The 23,055-nt window shown below is 38.6% G+C and overlaps 1 protein-coding gene across 4 annotated transcripts in view; it reads left to right on the top strand.

The window, feature by feature from the left end:
- The window catches only part of LOC121521940 (kelch-like protein 29), a 172,152-nt gene that overhangs the window by 75,176 nt on the left and 73,921 nt on the right, over positions 1 to 23,055 (top strand). For all 4 annotated transcript variants that reach the window (XM_041806153.1, XM_041806152.1, XM_041806154.1 and 1 more), the window contains exons 4-5: positions 12,589 to 12,736; positions 19,628 to 20,155. In XM_041806153.1, the coding sequence (XP_041662087.1) occupies positions 12,589 to 12,736; positions 19,628 to 20,155 (676 nt within the window). The remainder of the gene's footprint in view (positions 1 to 12,588; positions 12,737 to 19,627; positions 20,156 to 23,055) is intronic.

The following is a 23,055-nucleotide window of genomic DNA, read 5'->3' on the forward strand; positions in this document are numbered from 1 at the left end:
TAGCCCTTGGCGCATGGCCCCAGCCCTTGATTCAAAAGAGAGTTGTTGTTGTTGCTTTTATTATTATCATTGTAATTATATCACTATGTGCAAGATCTTCCCTCCTTTGCCATAATTCCATTGTTAACATTAGTTAATTATTAATTATACATATCAATTTTATTAGTAGTATTATAATCATAAATATTATTATTGTTGTTATTATTGTTCATGTTATTATTATAGTTATTGCAATACATATTATATTATTGTTATTGTTATTGTTATCATTATTGCAATTCTTCTTCTTCCCTTTCGTCTGCTTATTATTATCAAAAATCAGGCTATCAACTATGATGATATGGCCCACTGTCCATTGCCCACTTCTGTTGTTTTACATCCGTTTTCTGCTGATCTCCAGCACGCCTCACTACTGGATCAAAGAGGAGTTTTTTTTTTTTTTTTTTTTACTGGGCAGTGGAAGTCATCTGTCGGCCAGACATCCGTATCAGTATTAGCCCCAATTTTTACATCAGGCCCATCTTTTTATATTTGTTCACTCGTGGATTTTAATGTTGGCTCTGTGTTTGTAGAGCTGAAACACTTTCATCCTTATCTTTCTAACACAATAAACACTGAAAAACACATTAAATCATTTTTGAAACGCCAAAGTGACTAAATAGTGGCCTCAAAAGGCATTACAAAAATGTTTGCTTATGTTGTCCCAGTTTGTCCACAAGAGCCAGTTATCTTAAGAACAGGATTTGCTAGACATAACTTCTTTAATTAAAAGCAGTTTTGTCAGTAATATTTCTGCAGACCAGCTTTTACAACTGCTTGTTTTGTATTTTGTTTAAAAATTGTTTTATCTTTAGAAAAAAAGCATGGCGATATCATGAAGTCTTGAGAAAGATCTTGATTTTGTTTGCTGGACTCAGGACGTGGAGCTTGAAATGAATCTTACCCTCTGTTTAGAACACATTAGCATTTAAAAAACCCTCAACTGTAGACCAAATCAAGAGGAGCTCATTCAGAGGCAGTTATAAAGGAAGCTCTTTACAGACTAAAAACCATCCCACTATTCAAGTAAAGGTTTGTTTTTCCTCCTGCTGCAGTGCAGTTCATGGTTATTACTCACTTTTTTTTAAGAGCCACTGTGTCTAATGCTCTCAGCATGCCTCTCGGTGTATATCACACCTCATGCAGAGTGCTGTGTTTGGGCTGTGTGGCTCAGAGCCACGCTCACCGCTTCATCTTGTGGGATAAACCAGTCTTTACTTCTCCTGTCAAACCGTGGAAGAGCAGAGCTAAAACTCCAACACTGGACCCGCAAAGATTAGACCAGTGACATGGGTTACACACGTGGCTACTTGTTCACAGCTTTATGTGGACTCATGGATTGGCCAAAACTACGGCAGAAGTCCATAACCCTGCTGGAGTCGTGTCACTTACAGAAAATAAACCTACATTTAAATATGATCATTTTATGGCCTTCCTCCCAGGCTCAGATGACTTATCCAGTGTGTTCAGTAAAATAAGTTGCAAATAAATGCAATAGAGGCATGTGGGCACACTGGTAACTATAAACCTTAATGGAGTCATGAGGGGTTTTGTTCTGACAGCACTGCAGCATAATCTGCTGTATCTGTATTCATACTGCTATTTCCAGGAGCTGCAGTGAAAGATGATAGGCGCGATGCAAAACAGCCAGCATCTTCATTTCATTGTCTAAAGTTCATCTGAGTGGAGCTGACGAATCTACTTGTTCATGTTACTGGCCATGAGCTTCTCCTTTACACTTTGTTTAATTTCTCACACAGTCTGGAGATTTTCCTTTTCAGATGCTGAGGTGATATAACCAAGTAAAATTAAGCACTTTACATTACCTATAAAACATGTTCATCCCCTTGGATGTTTTACCCTTTTATTGATTTAAATCATCATGGTCAGCTCTGTCAGGTTGCACAGGGATTGGATGTGAACAGTCCTTTTCAAGTCCAGCCACAAATTCTCTGTTGGATTGAGGGCCTTAACTCAGCCTCTCCAGAACATTCATCTTGTTGTCTTTCAATCGTTTCTGTGTAGCTTTTGCTGTGTGCTTCGATCATTGTCTTGATGGAAAAGAAATCTTCTCCAAAGCTGTAGTTCTCTTGCAGACTGAATAAGATTGTCCTCCAGGATTTTCCTATATTTTGCTGCATTTATTTTACCCTCTTTACAAGCCTTCCAGGGCGGACTGCTGAGGAGCATCCCCACAGCATGATGCTGTCACCACTGTGCTTCACAGTGGGGATGTGTTTTTGTGGTCTTATCAGACCAAAGATCTTCGACATGATTATGGAGTCTCCCACATGCCTTTTGGCAATTTCTTTCCAGATTTATTCTGAGTTCTCTTCAACAGTGGCTCACTCTCCCATAAAGCTTTGACTGGTGAAGAACCTAGCCAACAGTAGTTGTAAGCAGTCTCTCTCATCTCAGCTGCTGAAGCTTGTAACTCCTTCAGAGTAGTCATAGGTGTCTTTGTGGTCTCTCTCACTAGTCTCCCTCTTACATAGTCACTTGGTTTGTGAGGACTGTCTGATCTAGGCAGATTAGCACATGCAAAATTCCTTCCATTTCTTGCTGATAAATTTAACTGAACTCTGGGGGATGTTCAGAGCCTGAAATGTTTTTGTATCTATCGCCTGACTTTTACTTTTCAGTAGCCTTTTTTTCTGATTTGCTTGGGGTGTTCTATTTCTTTGTGGTGTAATGGTAGCCAGGAATACTGATAAACCAGGGACTGGACCTTCCAGACACAGGTGTCTTTATACTACAATCACTGGAGACACATTCGCTGCACTCAGGTGATTCCCATTTCATTAATTGAGAGACTAATAGCACCAGTTAGCTGGACCTCTGTTGAATTAGGTCAGTCACTTTAAAGCTGCTGAATATTTATGCAATCACATACATTGCATTTTTTTAATTTGACTTTTCTTTGTAGAAATCTGTTTTCACTTTGACATTGAAGATTGGGTTGTGTTTTTGTCTTAAAAGCCTGACTATAGTGACCATAATTGATTTATAAAATCAATGAAAGGGTAAAACATCCTAGGGGGTGAATACTTTTTATCAGCACTGTAAAAGGAGAAACAAAATCCAGACCAGCTTGACTGAAGTGGTGGTTTGAAAATAAACAACACTGCCTAATTGTTCCATTTTTATCGTCACAATTGACCACAAAGAGCTTTTTTGTCAGTCCAGTTTTCAATGCTATTTGACCTTTAACTCTATTTTGCCAGTGTTTTATTAAATACATCAAGTCTTGCAGATGTCGCATAAAGCAATTCCTTAAAGATAATCTCCTGACATCTCATTCTTTTATTGCACACGCTGTCTAACAAATTTAATTAAAACTCTCAATGCATGCAGAGTAATTACCTCTCAGGGGCAACATCTCCTGCTCTCACATCACATCCTTTTAGATGCTACTGTTATTAAAGAATAAGCTTAGAGGGGCAGGAGGAACGCTGTCAGTGTTGTATGGAGGTTTGATGTGTTTTTAGCTGACTAAGCACATGCTCTTTCATACATGATGTACTCTCAGTAATGCCAGCCCAGTAAATCAGCTGAACTGCTCTTGTAAGGATGGACAAATGCAAGAACACACCACACTGGTTCATCTGTTCTTCAGACAGTGTGACTCCACTGAATTTGTAGCTCTATTTAAGTCTGTGTAACAAGCGTTCACAGCATATTTCCCATGATTCTTAGCTCTGCCATATGGTCGTCTATTACTTTCTCTGCCAAAACATCCCAGTATTTGGCTTCCAGATTGTCTAAATTGTAAAATGACTTTAAAAAATCTCCACACTGCACAATTGGCAAAGCTTATATCATCTTCATTCATATTGTTATGTCAATCTAAATTTAATTTATTCTTTAGTACTAAACAGCTGTTTCCCACTCTGCTTTCATTTATTGCCTTTCATACACACAGAGCCACACACATAGTTATTTTCACTCAGTTTAACCACAAACAAGAACTCTCCAGTAGTCTCTGATTCTGCTGCTGTGACAGGCGGAGGATATTTAGTTCCTCCAGCAGTCACCTCATCTCAGGCAGGGTCATGACTAGTGCAGACCTCTGTCCCTGACTGTCTGACCAGAGACAATGGAGGCCAACATGGCTGCTGACACGCTCCTCCTGGAGGTGTTGCTATGACATAGAGAAGTCTCCTCCAGGAGGTGTTGCTATGACATAGAGAAGTCTCCACAGCTCACATGTCCAAATACTTGTCAGCCTCTCCAAGAGGCCTTACCACTGCTGCTTAGTCCCACATGTAATGCATGTAACACAGCTGCAGCCTCCAGACACTTGAGAAAACAAGATGTAAGTATGAAAGGTTTAGGTAGTTCTTAGAGGGCAACCTGCAACCTCATATTACTCATGGGATATTAGTTCAGGTTCCCAGCCCTATATTTCCACTGATGCTTGCCAGCCTCGCCCCTGTGATCACGCTTCTTTCCTCTCAAACATGTGTGCATCTAGCCAGGAGCCTGCAGAGCTGTCAGGGCATCTTAGCTGGAATTTCAGTAGAAGTGAAGTCTGTTCCCCTTCAGTTGTTTGGCCTGAGGCTTGAAATTATAGAGTCTGTATCCGTAAGCCTTCTGCAATGCATCAATAACATATGTACACACCAGGCGCTTGTGTGGTGTGTTTTCATTGTGTTTGTGTGTTGCACTGCCAGGATTCTGCATTAAATGTTTGTCTGGAAAGATCTGCTTTGTTTAGATTTACAGTTTTGATAAAAACAGTCAGTCAGAAACAGTCAAACACCAGGCATGGTTAACATTTTAAACAGTAATGCTGCTGTTTTGCAGATGATGGCAACACATTTTTTTTTTTAAACTGCTGTATCTCTTTAAGAACAAGGCATGGGTCGCTGCTCTTGTCTTGTAGAAATAGAAATAAGATGTCATAAGATCATTTTGACTTTTTTAATCCATCAATAAAATGTTGATTTCTTATCTACTTAGGACAATAATATTTGATAATTTAGAATAAATACATGTTTTGAGTGAGTTATATACTTATTATGTCATGCAGTCCTATTACAACAAAAATTTAAATGGTAGCTTTGCAAAAAATGTGCTGCATTTATTTCATTTCATTTCATTTTATCTTTTTTTTTTTTTTTTTTAACCAATGACCATTTCAATCAGGTCTGATCTATATTTCTAGTGCATAATTATGACTTGTCTAAGTTTAGAAAAGAATCAGAAATGTGAAATGTCCTTAGAGAACAGACTGTTGTGATGTCTTCATTTATTCAAAGAAAAAGTGAGGATAAGCTTGATTCATATACTGATGAGGTGGACCTGAAAACTGTGAATGAGCGTGGAACAGTCTTCCTGCTTGAACTAAAGCCAACCTTCATTTTTCTTGTTGTCAGTGCTATTTATCCTATAATTTAGACTTCCTGCCTGTCTTTTTATGCTGAGTGTACACCCTCCTCATCTTTGACATCACACTGTTCAACAGCTACACTCCACTTGAAGATGGCCGCCAAAAACGGTGCAGTAGTCTCTTTGTTTATGATGTGACGCTCTGCTATGTTCCAGTATAATAGGTCAGACACAGCTGCCTGCATGGTTCCAGCATTCAGCACCATGATCACCAAAATCCAGAACAAATCCACTTCACAATTAGCTCTCAGTGCATTGTACAGGGTTCCTGCAGATCCTTGAAAAGTCTAAAATGGTCTTAAATTGCACAATTTAAAGTTAATGTCATGAAAAGTCTTTTACAGTCTTATATTTATCAGTGAGAGGTCTTACATGTTAGCAGGCACTTTGACCAAGACATGTCCTTATCAAATCTTTGTTTTCTAGTCAACCATGTACAATTGTAATGATCTCCTCACACAAATTATTGCAGAAACATTCTCCATAATTCTGGGAATTCAGTGATGATGTTCTAGATTTCCTGGAGGAGGACCCCAGAGCCCTCTCTAATTTTGACTGACTCGCTGTGATTTAATAAACTGTGTCTGTGGTGAAACCCTAGTCCAGTTCTCTAACATCTGGTCTACCAGGCTGCCCACTAAAACATCAGTGCAGCCAAGCCTTTTTTTTAGGTCCTCCTGACAAAATGTCTTTTTCTGTTTTTTAATAATTTCACTGTGCAGAGTTGGCTCAACACACCTGCAAAAATGAGTTAGGGTTATTATCACTGTACAGCGTATTGATAGAATAGAGGCATCAAATGTGCCAGAAATCATAGAATTTGGCTGCTTTTGCCCTTTTGCCATTGATAATTCCTAAACATTACATAAAATAAGAACATTTAGCCCTGGTCAGGCATGAAATCTCAGGTCTTCCATTTTTGACAGTTTATGGTACAAAAAGTGGCATTAATTTTTCCCAGGTCAAGTCTTATAAAGTCTTAAAATTTCCTTTTTATAAGTGTGTGGGAACCCTGATTGTGATGGAGAAGAAATACCTCGATCCAGTAAGTTAGGGATGTCCAACTCTGAAATCTGATTGGCCCCCCAAAACCCTTTTAACGATTTGCTATTTATCTTTAACTTGCCATTTAGATAGATAGATAGATAGATAGATAGATAGATAGATAGATAGATAGACTTATGTATGTTTTTGTTTGTTTGTCTGTTTGTTTATTTTTGGTGCAATAATATATGCATAAACACATCTGTTAATGCTAACGATGTGCAATAGGGCTATGTGCAATAATATTAGCACTTAACTAACCAGGCCAAGGGCGATGTGCAAGTTCTTTTTTTAAGCACAGTCATGATCATGTGCAATATATCAGCACACTTGCACTTTAGCACTAAAGCACTTTATCGTCTGCCTTATGCACTTTAACTACAATGGTCACTTTATTTCTGGTATTTCCTAAGCTAAGCATCATTATATTTGGGTCTTTGTATTTTATTGTACTGTCCATGTTGTCTGGTTTTGGTGTTATATGATGTTTATATAGATTTTTAATGTACTCTTTGTTGTATCAACCTCCCGGGGACGACAGATGGAAACTAGCCTATGGCTACAATCTGGCACATTTACATGTTCATGTCCATTAATGTGCATTGTCCCTTGTCACAAATAAATAAATAAATAAAATAAATGTATTTATACTCAATCAATAAACATATGGCCATGTGATCAATGGGGTTTCTTGCTTCTCTTTTTTTTTTTTTTAATTCTGTCTATTTCCTGTAATTTCAGCCTATCTGTCTGAATCTGTCCGTGCCTGGTTGAAGGAAAAGCCATTCTGTCGTAGTTGAATTTCATTTCCTTGTTTGCAGACAGTTTTAATCTTTTTTGGTGGTTTAACATTACAATTACTACTAAACACAAAAGCAATATAGTGTTGCAGGGTCACTGCTACTGGAATTTGGAGAAGAACTAGGCTAATATATGCAGGTAGATGTTTCTCAGATGCATTTGTTAAATAGTGATAGTGACATTAGTGATATTAGTTTGGAAGACAAACTGATCAGCCTATCAGGATACAGCATTCACATGAACAGGTCTCATTACCAGCTGAAATTACACAGCAGTAAACCTCCCCCTGTTCTGAGACATGGTTGTTAAAGACATACATACCTCTTTTTTTATTGCTTCTCCCTAAGTCCAGCAATAAAACATTTCTAGTTAGAGCCAAAGCTTATATATGTTATGTAAGTTCTCTTTAATTGGAAGCCTGTTACCCTACTTTGTCTTACTCTAAGCCGGTGTAATACCTCACACAGTCAAGGACTGACTTACACTAAATCAAAAGACTAACTCCCAAAGCTTTGAGCAAACCTGCTGTTTGTTTGAAATGTGGGTGTTGTATGAGCTGCACAGTGGAAGCCAGCAGTGTCAGATAACTACTGCCTACAACTGTAAGAGTAAAACAACCACAGTTACAGAAATCTACCCTGTCTAAGAAAATCGACAATACATTCGAATAGGACTGCTCTGTCCGTCTCCATTTAACTTAACAGAGGAGGACTAGTTTATGTTTAGTCCTGATGCATCTTGATCTTATCTTCTTTTCTTCAGTGCAGTGATTCTGACATTTCTGCACCACGCACAGGTTTGAGAGGAGGAGAGATCTGTCTAAATGCTTGTGTGTGCACATTTGTGTCCATGTGTGATTGGACAGTAGGAGCAGATGGATAACAGCAGATCTAAACTACATAAAAATGAGAACCAGTATTATTTCCCAAGTCCCCACCTATGTTTGATTTTATGCAAATCTAAAGTACAGTATGAAACAAAAGTACAGCTTCCTGTATATTTGCATGTCAAAATGTTTGCAGCATGTTGATGATATGCTCTAGATAGAAACATAACACTGGCAGAGAAAACATCTGCTGCTCAGTGATAATGGGCGGCCTGGGGAGGAGGAGACTGGGAATGTGAATAAAATAGAGAGAAAATGTCAGACACCGTCACAGAACCTGAAACACCTTCCCTCCTACCTGCAGTCGTCTTAATAAACATCCTGTCTGATTCTATCAGCTGCTGTGTGTGTGCATTCAGCCTTCTAGTGTGATAGTGTGAACATCTCTGTGTGTTTTCTGTCTTTCCATGATTATATTTTTTTGTCTGGATTGTTTCTGAGTCCGGCTGAGGTGCCATCAACATGATGAGTGTTTTTCTCTGTTTTCCTGGTGAAACTAAAACTGAGACAGATGGCGGGACTAAAGCAGAACAGTAGAGTCCATGCTGTGAGTTAATGAGCAGTTTTCTGTAGAGGGGAAGGTGATGCATGGCTAGAGAGGGATACAGTAAAGCTCACGGAGCAGAGGAGGAAAAACGCTCATTAAAACAAATATAAAAAACAACTCCTCGGCTATAAAACAGTCTGAATGTCCCTCCTCCAGGGCTCTCAGGTGGAATTGAGCACAGAGAGATTTCTCTAGCTCTAGTTCAGTTTTCTCTGGTCTGAAGTCGACAAGTGGTGCTGGAAAGAGCAGACAGTCTGTCTCCCTCCTCCATCCAGCTTCACTCTCTCACTCCATCACTCTGTTTGAAACTTTGCCTTGGGATGTTTCTCTTAACTTTGTGTTTTTCTTTTTGCCCCCCAGCTCTTAAAAACTGTCTGACAACTTTCAGGATAGATTTATCAAGTCAGTGTCACTCAGCGTCCTGACTAAGATGTTGGTAGAAAGCAGATTCTGTGCTAGAGCTGTGTGCTTCAAGGTTTAATCCAGGGGTGTCAAACTCAATCACAGCAGGGGCCGGATTCAGGATTCAGGATTCAGGATTCAGGATTCAGGTCTAACCTAGGGGAATAACAGGATTGCCTTATTAACCATAAACTGTCAACCTCATTTCACCAGTAATAAAAAATGAAGAAGAAAAAAACTTGGCACCAATGTTAAATGATTTTGAGGTTAAAAAAGTAAGAAACGTAAGTTTAAAGGCCCCTAATTTGAGAAAAGTAAATTTATTGGTTCAAAAAGGTCAAAACATGAAACTGCAATTGAAAAAATGTTTTTAAAGGCAAAAATGTTAGAAAGAAAGTCAAAATCATGAGTTTAAAAGGTCAAAATATGATTCAAATTTTCAAATTAATGGTCTAAAATGTCAAAATATAGGATTATGAAGTCAAAGTAAGGAGTTGAAAATATCAGATAAAATACAAAATAATTAGTTAAAAATGTCAAAACATGACTTAATATTTTAAATTGTTAATCTTAAAGCTCAAAATTTCATATAAGAAGTCAAAATTATGAGTTGAAATGCACAAAGTCTGAAATATAAAGTCAGAATCCCAAGTTTGAGTCCTTATTGTGAGACACAAAATTGAAAATATGAATTGAAAACACAAATCAATTTATTTTCCCACATTCCTGACTTTTTGTCTAAATATTTTTATTCCTTACTTACTCAGATTTGATGACTTAACAAGAATATCTTAAATCATCAAGGATACAGTGACAATATTTTTACTTGAGAAAATCTGCATACTGATGGGCCAGTTATAATACAAAATATCATATGATCTTGTAGGCTGGATTTAACTGTTCCACAGGCCAAATTTTGGCCCCGTGCTTTGAGTTTGACACCCCTGGTTTAATCTATTTTTCTGTGAATTTCAAATATATGCCAGAAAGTTTCATTATCAGTGGGCTATTTTCAAATAATTAAACCATGCTATGATAATTTTTAGCTTCCTAAATGTAAGCAATTTCTATCTTAGATTATGTAAATGAAATCTGTAGTTTTGATATTTTGGTTTGACAAAAACACAAACAAAATGAAAAGATAATTTAAACCATTGCGGGTAAGCAAATTGTAAGAAACTTTCAGGCTTTTTTGTAGAATAAATCAATTCAGTATTCTCAAATCAGTAATTTAACAAAATACAACAATAAGTGTATTTTAGCCCTAAGTTAGCCCTAGCCAGCTGTGCTGTGCTGTGGCATGCGAGGATGTGTTGATACCCACTCATCAGCCACGTTATTAGGTACACCTTGCTAGTATTGGGTTGGAGCCCTTTTTTGTCTTCAGAATTGCCTCAATTCTTTGTGACATAGTTTTAACTAGGTGGTTGAAACATTCCTCAGAGATTTTGGTCTATGTTGATTAGGGCTGGGCAGTTAATTACAAATTAGATTAAATCACAATATGACCTGCTGCAATTTATGAATCGCAGAAGTTGCAATATTTCTTTAACTTGAAATGTGTCAAAATAGCAGTCTAATACACTCATTTTTGCAGCAGCAGAGATTTATGCACATCATGCAAACATTGCAGTGTCTTTTTTTTTTTTTTAATGGTTTACAAAAATCCTCCTTTTTGTTTTTTTTTGTCTCAGTCAAAATGAGTGGCATAAACATGATAATCTTTAATAAAGCAGTTGGTATCAAATTGCAATATGAGCAACAATAACTAGTTCATTCTCTCTTATATTGATGAAGCTTAGCATTAGTTCACGGAAGTCATATCCCCAGCAGCAGTCAGCTAATAGCCAGCCTCACCTCTGCCACCCCAGCTGCCTCCTTTATAGCTCTAAGCATGTTGCACCCTCACATTCAGATTCATGCTACTATGGAGTAATTGCGTCTGAAATTCATTGTTTTCAATACATATAGTCATTTATGTATCCATCTATATGGGGATTTCTAGCCATGTGCTCCCTGGAAAGTCAAAGCATGCTGCTTGACTAACCCAGGGAGCATCTTTTGAGCAGAACCTTCTCTGACAAGTAAAACTGTACATTTAGCAATAAATGGAAAATACACTATAAGTGTTCCTGACTGAATGTAGGTTATAATATACAATGATTTATTGCTTGAATTGTTCAGAAATGCATAAGTTGAGTAACTTAATAGTAATCACATATTAAATCTAATCGCAATTCTGGGGGAAAAAAAATCACATTTGGTTAGATTATTTTTGCAAATTGTTCAGTTTAATGGTTGAATTAATCTATCAAATTAGCCATGGCAAGATTTATGGGTCAGTTAAACTGATTACCTATCAATTTTCATAAACACAGGTTTGAAGCCGAGGCTTCAGTGCCCTTTTAAACTGTAATGAAACCTCTCACCACTAGAGGCCGCTGTAGCTTCAGTTAACCCTTTAACTTCCACACTGAGAAATCCATTTGCAAAAAAATATTTGTAGGTAAGACTGTGTTCACACCTCTTCATGGAACAAGATTTCAGAGAGTAGAATTTGTTTAGATAGCGTTTCACTTATTCAACAAATGTATTTCTTGACTTATCTGTAAATATAAACTGGTGGTTAGAGTAAGCACCCATATATGGAGACCATAGTCCTCGATGCACTGGTCGTGGGATTAATTCCCCATCTTGGTGCTGGTTGGTGGATGTCTCACCCCCAGTCTGTCTCCCTATATTTCCTGTCTTTTTAGCTGTCTGTAAGGGATAAGCATAAGCCCCAAAAATAAATCCAGCGGTGTGTGTAAATTAAGCCTGGACATTCTTAACATGTTCCCAAAATCAATCATTGGGCAGGCTGAATAGTTAAAGCCACAGTTCCCTGACACTAACTTTGATGATACCCTGTCGTGGGAGAGAGATCGCGTAATAATGTGGGCACTCAGACATGTGAACTTATGTCCTCCCGCTACCATCATTGTCACCCAGCTTTTTATTTTTGTTTTTGATGCACATTTCTAATTTCTTTCAACCTTGAAAAAGTGGTTTTACTCTGATATTTGTGTGTTCAGATACCAGTTATCTCACTGGACTTATTCATGCAAAGTTAAGATACTCATTATCTCTAGAGGAAGGATTTGAATTTATCCAAAACAAGAAAAAACTAATTTGATTACAAAAAGGAAATATTGGCCTTTCTACAAAGACTCCTGAGGCTGTTGTGACAGATCATTATTCCATGTCCCTGCTGCATTAAGGCTGTAATCAGCACTCACTCACTGCTGAATGTAGATTAAATTACTTTTTCAAATATTCTATTTTTTTTTCAAGCCATGAAATATTGGTCTAAACCAAGAATTTAAAGGTCATGATCTTGTAAGCTCCATTGAGACAGTGGAGATCAGTGTGCGTGGAGTTGTTTGGCTTATTTTTCACACAATGCTTTAGTCGATGATGTTTGTTTTTTGTGTTGCAGGTCTCAGGTGTGTCTCCCGTTGACACCCAGAGCTCAGGTCTGCTGATGACTCCAGGGGTGAGGTGGGGACAGACGCCCATTAACCAGCTCACACCTTGGGATACAGATGAGCCGCCTGCCAAGCAGCATCGAGACAGCGAGCCCAGCGGTAATGAATCTTAAACACAGCATTTACATAAACACTCTGACATCCACTCCTCTTGATGCGAGTTTACACTGATGCAAGTTTTACATCACAGCTCAGCCTTCACATAGCAGCATTTACACCACAGGCACACGCTTGGATGCTTCATCCCACAGGCCTCTAGACGAGCATCATATGTTAATAAGACATTTTGGCTGACTAAGCCAAGATTAAAACAAGCCTTTCCTTCACAACATGCATACCGTACACATGCAGTCATGAATTATTAACATCTAACAGTATTTTCGCATGAATCTGATTTTATTAACAGATATGTTATTCTCATTTAAGAATAACATTGGCACACCAGAGGAAACTCAACAAATCCAGACAGATTCTGCAATTCTGCTCTGTTAGCAACACCTACTACTGCCAACACTTGGCTCTTTTGCCTAACTTGCATATAGATCAGTTTGTGTTTGAATTATTTAAGTCCTAGTTTGTAACTTGAACAATGTTACTGATTTAAAGGGCTCTTATGACAGGAGCATGCAGTTTTGATGAGAAAGCATACAATGTGATGGTTGTGTCCAACCCCCCCCCAAACCTAAAGATATATGCTTCGGGCCTTTGCCTTTATTTTGATAGGACAGCTTAACCCTGGTGCCCTGATCAGACATTTTTTGTAGTATTTGGTTTTATTGTTGTGATAACTTTGGCTGTGCCTGTCCTTGATCATGATATTTGGGAAGAATGTGTGTTTTTCATTGAATTTTCGATTTTTTTAATCACCTTCAATTCCACAGTTTTTTGACTGTGCCAATAAATTATGCACTCATTTACTGTTAACAGCAAAATTTACTCCATTGACTTCTTTTATGACCACATTTTTTGACCCCATCTTAAAGCTGTAAGCAAATAATGATTTTGCCTGTGATTTCCTGTTTTTCAACTCCATGAAGTTGTGTTAAAAAAAAAAAAAAAAAAAAAAAAAAAAACTAAATCTGAATGTGTTTCACTTTCATCTCCTGCCCCACTCACCGCTCTGGTGGGCCTTTGAGATGAATTGGCAAGACTCTGAAGTTTACAGCTGCACTACACACTAGTGTTATTCCTTTTTTTTTTTTTTTTGTAAAATGGTCTTTATGGTAAAATCTTGTTTCTGAGTCTGTCTGTGTGTAACCGAACCAGAGGCACTAAAATCCTCATGGAAAGGGTAACCACAAAAGCTGTATTTTTCTATCACATGTATTCCAGATCAGTATTAATTCAGGCTTTTGAACATGTCATGCATTTATCTTGAAGGTAGGATTTAAATTTTTCCCTATATCTGGTTGATTCATGCATTTTATAGTGTCCTACTAAGGAACAAATGTGCCCTAAGATGCAAAACCAAAAAACACATGAAATTTGATAATTTGGTCAGAAATGAAGATTACATGCCATTGTATCAAAAAACAAAACCGAAAATATGGGATATTTTCTCTGATATGGATGCCAGAGGCTGATGATTGTGTCTTCATGGACAAATAAGAGTGTGTGCATGTGGGCGTGTTTGTGAGTGCGTGCAATAGATTTCTGGGCTGCAGGTCAAATATCCCTTTATCTCTCTCTACCCTCTCTTTTACACACACACAAACACACACACCCATATGCACACACCCACCCATACGCTCACACTTACTTGTTTTCTTCGTGTAATAACATCACTTTTAAGTCCCTCTGTTCATGTGTCTTTGAAGCTCAGAGATCAAACACTCCCAAACCGCTTCATAAATAAAATTCAACATGACCCCTGTGACCCTTTTGGCAATACCAACACACTAAAATAATTCCTAGGACAGCCAATCACAAGGTAAACAAAAATAAAAAAGGCTGAGACAGAGATTTTTGTTTATGCAGGTACAGACACACCAAAGACAAAAAAGTGTTGCTCATGATCAGAACTAACGTTTTTGAAAAAATAAAAAAAAAGATGCAATATTCATGACTAATATTTCAGTACATTTTTCTCATTGATGAATTTGTTGTTAACATTAAATCTGTTGCAATTTTGTTAAATCTTACTTGGAAAAAAAAGAAAAGAGCAATTATTTATCAAAATGTCTGTTCCTGTTCATCATTGAAACAGCTTAGCTGGTGAAAATACTGACAATTAATAAAACGTTAAATATTAGAATACTTAATTGTGTGTGTTTTTCACAATATGGTATAGATTTCTGAACAAAATGGGCATCTAAAGGGTTTTTTTCTTTCAATTTGATTGATTGAATCATGGTATAAATTAGATAACAACCCTTTGATAAAGAAAATAAGATTTTTTTTTTTTTCTAATATTGTTCTATCACAATTTTATCGTGTTTCAGCTGACTACAAAATTGGCCCTAACAGAAAATGTTTGACAATTTTGCAAAACCTGGCATGGTGCAAAAAGTGTAAATGCACTAAAGTCAATGCTTTACCCTATCATTTAGACAGGTCAGCAGGTGATAATAACAAGAATAAAAATAATATTTGTTCCTAGAATATTATATTTCTTTTTTGTTATAGTATTTAGTCGTGGTTGATCAACCTGGCATCTAAAGGCTGTGTTTTTTAATTTGATTGACAAAATCATACATTCAAAAACTACACTTCAGTAGGGTAAATAAGAAAAAAGAATGTAAAAATCTATTGAGCTATTATAATTTGATTGCATTTTAGCTGACTCTACAGAATTTGTTCTTAACAGTGAATAAGAAAGTTTTTAAGTCTGGCATTGCACAAAAAAATAACGATGCAGCAAAGTCACTGTTCTAGTTCATCATTTTGCCAGGTCAGCCAGTGTAAATAGTAACAAAAAAATAAGTTATGAGAATATTTAATCAACTTTAAAGAATTTGTTCTCAACAGTAAATGAGTGAGTTTTTCTTAACAGGGTATAAGGATTAAGAGAGACAGCAAGCATGAAGAGAGAGAGGAGGAAGACCGACACTAAACAGTGCTGGGAAAGGGATTAGATCCTATGACCATTGAGTCAGGGACTGCAGCTTCTGGATCTGGGTACCTGCTCTATCAACTGAGCTAAACTGGCACCAAAGAGGTTGCATTTGTGTGCCTGTGGGTGTTTGGGGGTGTGTGTGTGTGTGTGTGGTGGTGGTGGGGGGGGGGCTTGGCTTCCTTATCCTCCTCCTAACACCACAGTTCTCAGCCTGCAGCTGAAAGCAGTGTGAGGAGAGTGAGATATCTGCGACAAACCATGCTGTCACATGACACTCAGAATCCCAGCTTAGTGTTGAATATTGATTTTTGCGTCTGTGTTATTCCTAACTGTCACAGGCGTTTGCAGTGAAGCCAGCTCCTCTCCACACTTCACTGAGCTGTTTCCAGAAAGTTCTCTGCCAACTGTGCCAGAATTAATCAACACTTTCTTTTAACAGAGACTTCACCGTTCAACAAAGTTAGTTTTTTATTACAACTAAAGTTTATTCTTTCAAAAATACTTTCTTTGTTTGATGCCTTGCCTTGGAGTTAAATAATTTGTAAGGTTTTAAAGTAAATGGTGCAGTTTTGAAAAAACATGATTCTGCCCACAGAGCTTATGCACTCCTAATATTGATATATCATTCAGTTTTATACACAAAGCATAGACTATAGAAAGAATTGGACAAACCCTGTGTGACGTCAGCCGTCTGCTTACAATAGGCTGACTCAAACGGCTCTTGAAGCCAATCCGTGGCGGCTTCCATATTAGGCTATATGCACACATGCTTCTGTATTCGGAGTTAACCAGCCCAGCTACTTCCGGTTGTCATCCCGTCCCTTTGCAAGTATGGCGTTTTTTACACAGTCTCTCCAAGATGTCCTGAAAATAATAGTGAACGACATGAGCCACATGATTCAAACACTATCCTGCACTGCAACAATGAAAAAGGAGAAGGGCTTTAAACTATACGTTTCAAGCTACATCCACAACTACTGGAGTGTAGTTCCAGCTTTGCATTTAGCTTTAAAACATCTCCGTCTCGTAATGTTCCATGATTATTTCATAGCGTTGTGAATGTACAGGTCACAACTTGTCCATGAGAGCGTTTTGGAGTTGTTGGATTGTGTATTTGATGAGTTTGATTAGGGAAAGCCGGAATACCGTCTGCTTACATTGAGTTGGCACAGCAGGTCTGAACTCGGCAGCGCCCATCTAAAAATAGCTTGCACCGACAACTGGAGGTAACGAACCTATTACTAAGACTATAGGAATTATGGCAATGGGTGGAATTGCCAGAATATTGAAGTATGCCTTTAACATGTGTCTAGACGGGACTTCCGGTGTTCCTGCAGCCAGCCTCAAGTGGACACTCATTGTATTGCATTTTTTTTTTTTTGTTTTTTTGTTTTTGCACTTCTGCATTAGCTTCATTTTTCAGGACTGGAGGTTGCCGCTTGACACAAAGCCTATTAATGTATGTCAGTGTCAGGTCATGGTGAAGTTCATTTCTTATTAAATGTACATTTTTCTTCTTAAAGACTCAAGAAAAAGTACAGGAATATTGAATAGGGCATAGATAGGATAATTGAACATCTTGTCTTTGCCATCACTTCATTAAAAATCTTAATACTTGATAAGAATTAGTCTGAGCCATTTGATTAGAATCATTTTATCAAGATGAGCCACATAGGAAGGAAAATGAACAACAGTGTGGAGAAGATTAGCTCAGTGAGGGGGGGAATTGTGCTTTTTCCTTGGGGGTCTTTTTTCCCATCCTCATCTCCTCTTGCTGTCTTTCTTTATCTCTCTGTCTCCATCCATCTCTGCCTGGATGATAACATCAGCAGAGCTAGTTTCATGAATATCTGTGCTCCTTTATTCTCTTTAGTAGCTTTTTTTTTTTTTTTTTTTTTTTTTTTTGCGTGTGGCCTATTTTTAGAGCTTGGACCCTGGCAGAGGGAAGTAGAGATAAGGGAGGCCATGGGCAGGATCAACACAGTTTCAACATCACCAGTACAGCCTCAACATTTCACCTCAGAGTAGAGAAATCTTTGGCTCTAAATTTCTGGATTGACAAGGATTCCTGTAGGAAATGTGGTTTCACCCCCAGCATGTTCTGTATGTTTACACATTTCAAGCATTGATCAACATTTTGCAAAATAAATACCTTTACTGTCATATAATGATGATCTTGCACACTAGATCTGTACATTATTTCAAATGATTTGTCTCTGCTATCCTGGCACTGTTTAAGTCCCTGTAAAGTGACAAAAAAATCTTTATTTTAGGTTTATTGTATGACAGGCCACTATGTTATGAACCTCCAGGCTAAATTTCAGTATGAAAAACATCTCTATGTTTATGAAATTAAGCTTCAAAATCATGAAATATAAGACAGTAAAATCTGATCTAGGATAGTGTGGGCATGTCTGTTAAGTAAGCGGAATCCACACCCACTCACGAGAAATAAGATCCTCTCAAAATGAATAAATAAATAAATAAAAATGCTACAACCTGACTGGAAGAATCATCCTTCTGCTATGCTGCTATTTTCAAGCTCTCTTTTTAAGACAGCAGAGAAAATGTCGCATTTATGTCATGACAGCCAAACCGTTTGGAGATTAAAAGTCCCAGGTTCATTTTATCATCATGTATTTAACACTACAGGTATTTCTAGTGTCTTTATTCTGAGTTATGTGAAGTTATATCTCTCTTTTGTTTATGAGACTCTTTGGTGTTACATTGGTGCTGACAACACTTCATTTGCTAATGTTTCTTTTCAAAATAATAGTTGTCAATGATGACTAATATTGGAGGCTCTTATTGTGACAGACTAGACAGGAATAGACCATGTCTATTAACAGATACTTTAAAGATTTACCATTGTCCTGCTAACGGACAGGAGGGATTGAATTGTTGCTGCTTTGAGAGAGACAAAGCCACAATTTGCTTCTTTTAATCACCCAGGACTAAAAACCAGTAAAATATGGAATAAAACACACCTTAACCTGAGTAAGATGATTGTTTCTGCTGCATCTGGTTCAAGTAAAAAGTAGACAAGCACTCCAGCAATTAGCCTGCCCCATGACCTTACGGTGAACTCTGATCAGAACTCAGCTGCCTGGCTCTACAGAGAGACAGAAGGTGAGGATTAAATTTATTTTTTTTGGCACAAATGTCTTTGTCATGATACTTTTAATCACCTATAGGCCACTGTGGCTGATAGATTTGGGAAATTTATCTTGCAGTGAACAAGAAAAAATATCGGCATGTAACTGGCTGTTAACTTCAGATGAAGGCAGTGGCATCAGCTAATAACAGACTGTCCTGAGATTAACTGCCCTGTGATTTTATGTCATTGTTGTGTTAGTGGAGCGGGGTAATTCCCCCATAAACACTTGTGATGTCATGGGCCCTTGCCCTGCTCAAAAGAGGTGAACAACTTTCTAAATCCAAGATTCAGTCACACAGATCTCAGTGTTTCACTGTTTCAAGCAACCTTATTCCAACATATCTAGTCTGTTAAGACACAAAGTTTTGATTTCACTGTACAGGGACTTTAAGTACATTCCTTCCACTACTCTCTCTCTTTCCCCACATTTCCTGTCTCTCTTTGGCTGCTCTCTAATAAAGGCGACAACCCCCCCACCCACCCAGAAAAGTAGTTTTCTTTTTGTTATTGAGTGATGAGCCAAAACTAAGTTTTACTGAAGCGTAGCAGAAAACTGACAGTTGCAGCTTGAATAGAGAGCTGGAATATTTCTCCTTGCGTGTTTTTTGTCTTTTTTTGTATCGTCAAATATCAGTCTTTTTTTTCATCTACACCTGCAAAATTACCACAAATCAGTCCACAGTTTAATATAAGTGTTTTTGTCTTTCGTAGTAGAAAAGCTTTGTATACAGTCAATTAACCTCCTATTTCTTTTTAATCTGCCTCTTCCTCCCCTTAGGTCCAACCTGGTCTGCACCAGGAGCAGCAGTGAGTCAGCCCAGCCTCCTGCCCCATACCTACACCCTCCCCCAGCCGCCCTCCTTCAACCACAGTGTGACTGCACAGTCGCCCATCATAGGAGTAACCCCACCCATCCAGACACCCATTCCCCCACAGCACCCTCTCATGACGGCCCACTTCCAGCTGACACCACAATCTACCCAGCAGCCGCCCCTGATGGTTCCAAGCATGCCGGGTCAGTCTCCCTACCCCTCTGCTCAGCCCACCATTGCATTGTCAGCCCTTACTGCCAGAACCAACCAGGTGGTTCACCCAAACCCTCACAGTGTGATCAGCAACGGACACTTACCCTCTCACCCTGGCCTAATCCAGCCCCCTGCCATGCCTCCGACCAATGGACAGGCAGCAGCAACAACACAGGATCTGTTTACAGCTGCAGCTAATCAGGACGGTCCAAATGGGCTGCAGATGCTGCGAACAGTAGGGAGGGGAAAGTACGAGTTCAGCGACCCAGGACATCCTAAAGGTAAGCACAGATAGTATAAGCTGATGCGCTGTCCACAGGTGTTTTTTGGCATATTTTGTATCATGATATGGAATCTGTCATAATCATAGACAGAATAATGAACTTGATGAAGTCTGAGTGGCATCACCTATTGGTTGCTGAAGTCATCTTTAGAAGCACATCTGTAATTGTCACTGAAAACACTGTTTCATACTAACATTTGTCAACTCTGTAACAGACACAGAGGTCGAGCTGAGGTGGGCTTCTGAGCCTTCAAACAGCTATGATATACTGGCTTACTGTTGTGTCAGCCATGCCTTTAACTATGCCTAATTTTTATTCTTCTTAAATCAAATCAAACAGTGTTTTCCCAGGAAAACCTGAGCCTAGACATTCAATGCTCCTGCAGTCAGCCTCAAGTGGACACTTGAGAAACTGCAGTTTTTTATGCACTCTGGCATCGGCTCCATTTTTTAACACTGAAGATGCGTATGGTCACAGATCTATCAGACCAGATCTGTTCAGATGAGAACCTGAGCTCAGAAGAGAATCCAAGCCAGGGAGCTGTTAGGTTTTAAATCAGTGTTCTCTGAGCTCCCTGTTCCTCTGACCTCCCTTTATGTGAGGCCGTGCTGGAATGAAACATACAGTCCCCTCCCTTGTCCTCTCTGTCTGTGTACCAGAGCAGTTTCAGATGCCAGCAGTCATAAAGAAGATCGCAAACACGCAAGCAAGGAGCTGTTAAAATACAACCAGAGCCAATTCAGTCCAAAGCTGCTCCAAGGTCTCAGAGAACAGAGGTGCTAAAATAACCTCTGCTGCTGTACGGGGATTCTTTATAAAGAACATCTTTTATCTCTTCACTGTTCTTATTAGAAGATGCCTGATAAACATGAGGCAGGGTTTAGTCTGTCCTCACTTTTCTCTCTCATTTATTTAAGCCTTGTTGACTCTCTCTGTGTCTGTGAAGGTTCTTCAGAGCTGAGACTCATGGCTGAGTGTGTGAGCTGTAAATTGGTGTTTGGTTCGACCTTGGGGAGTTCATGACACAGGGAGCCAGAAACAGATGTTCACAATTCCAAGACTAATTTTCACATTTAATGAAGCTTTTAATTTAGGTTTAGGGTTTAGATTGTTTTCTGTTTGTGATCAATAAAATGAGCACAGTTGAACTTGTAGATTGCAGAAAAAGCAATTATTTTATGGGCTGTTTGTGAAACATTGAAATGAGACTGCAGGTAGAATCAGAATGGATAATTAGACAGGCTGGTCAGCTTCTGTGTTTCATAGACTGTCTTCAACCACTCACAATCAGAATTTTTTGCAGGGGTTTTGAGGTTACTGCAGCTCTTTTTTTTTCTGAAGTGAGGATAAGAGTCTCGATATATCCATGCAGCAAACAAAGTCACAACATTTATACAAATATATCAAAAACACACACACACTGAGTACATTTCATCCAATAAATTCGTGCTGATAAAGTGCAAGAAAAAATTGGTGCACTCAACAGCATTACTCCAGTTTTCTAGTTCTCAGAATGTGAAATGAGCCAGGGGCTCAGGTGTGAATGCCAAAAAGTGAGAAACAATGTGTCTAAACTCACTGCCACTTACTGGGATATGGAAAATTGAATCGCTGATGACTTTTCATTCTGAGAGACATCCAACATATCCTCTAGCTTTGGCAGTAACTTTGAGATTTTGTCCTGTTTTCTGTTGTGGCTCTGTTTCATCATGTTGGGGGGTTTGCTGAAGTGATTGAGCAACAAGAAGATTTGAAGCTAAAGCCTCTACTCGATTTAATAAAGGAGAGCTTGAGCCCTTGGACAAAATGCAAACAGGCACTGATATGCAGATGAGGTGTTGTGGTTTTTGTGATGGATAATCCCTGGATCTATGAGGAGCTGACAGAGCTCTTCAGCTTAAATCCAACTACACAACAGGCCACTGTATGTGTGTAAAAGTGTGTGCAGTTGCCCAGCTTCCTGGGTGTGACTTCATGCATGTTTTGTCAGATGTCAGCCTCACTGCCTTAAAGCCAAACAACACAGTGACAGAAATCAGACTCTGTGTTAGATTTGTTATGCCTCGAAAAGGAGAAAATTGTCTTCACTCTGCATGAGTGATCCTCTCTGTGTGGGTCTGATTTCCTTGTTTACCTTCTGCTGTTGTGCAAATGCTACATAGTGTATGATAATTTACAGAGAGCAAGATGAGGCCAGCTTTAACCTCATTACCTCCTGAGGTATTTCAGTCCCCCTGCTGTGATCTGACTACCTGTTTCCTCCATCAGCAGCAGCCTTTCCATCAGAGCTGGCTTCAAAAGTGAGCAAGTCAAACTCCATACCTTCTCAACAGTTAATATCTTCAACACCTCTCCCTCCTTGCTCATTTTTCTATTATCTTCTTTTTTGCTGAAGAAAACACAATTTGTGTTATATTGCAAATTCTTTTGTATTATCTTACAAAAAGTGAGCAGAGGTCAGTCAATTAATGTTCCTTCCACGGTTCCAGCAAGTTATAAGTCTTGTGGAGTCAAGATTCAGCCTTAGGTTTAGAGCAGGGCTTGTATTGTTGATCTGAGGCAGTGGGCTTTAAAGCAGCACCCCTGTCCAGATGATGTTGAAGAAAAGAAAGAATTCTTGTACTGCTGAAGTTGCCAGACTTTTAACTAAAACCTGGATAGACTAAGAAGCACAGTGGAAGGCAGCTGGTCTGCTGTTGTGCAGGTGATGGAGCGGTTGAGAAACTGAACTGTGAGCTGAAACAATTGCTGCTAGCAGGGCTGCAGCTGTGCTGCACACTAGGGATGTTCCTAGGTGAATAATTTCCAAACCAATCAAACGTCAATTATAATTCTGTTTAGCCAATTTGTCTAAAGTCATGTAAATTCATTCTGTAGACCAAATTTACACAACAGTG

The sequence above is a fragment of the Cheilinus undulatus genome, linkage group 14 (genome assembly GCF_018320785.1).
Source record: "Cheilinus undulatus linkage group 14, ASM1832078v1, whole genome shotgun sequence".
NCBI lineage: Eukaryota > Metazoa > Chordata > Actinopteri > Labriformes > Labridae > Cheilinus > Cheilinus undulatus.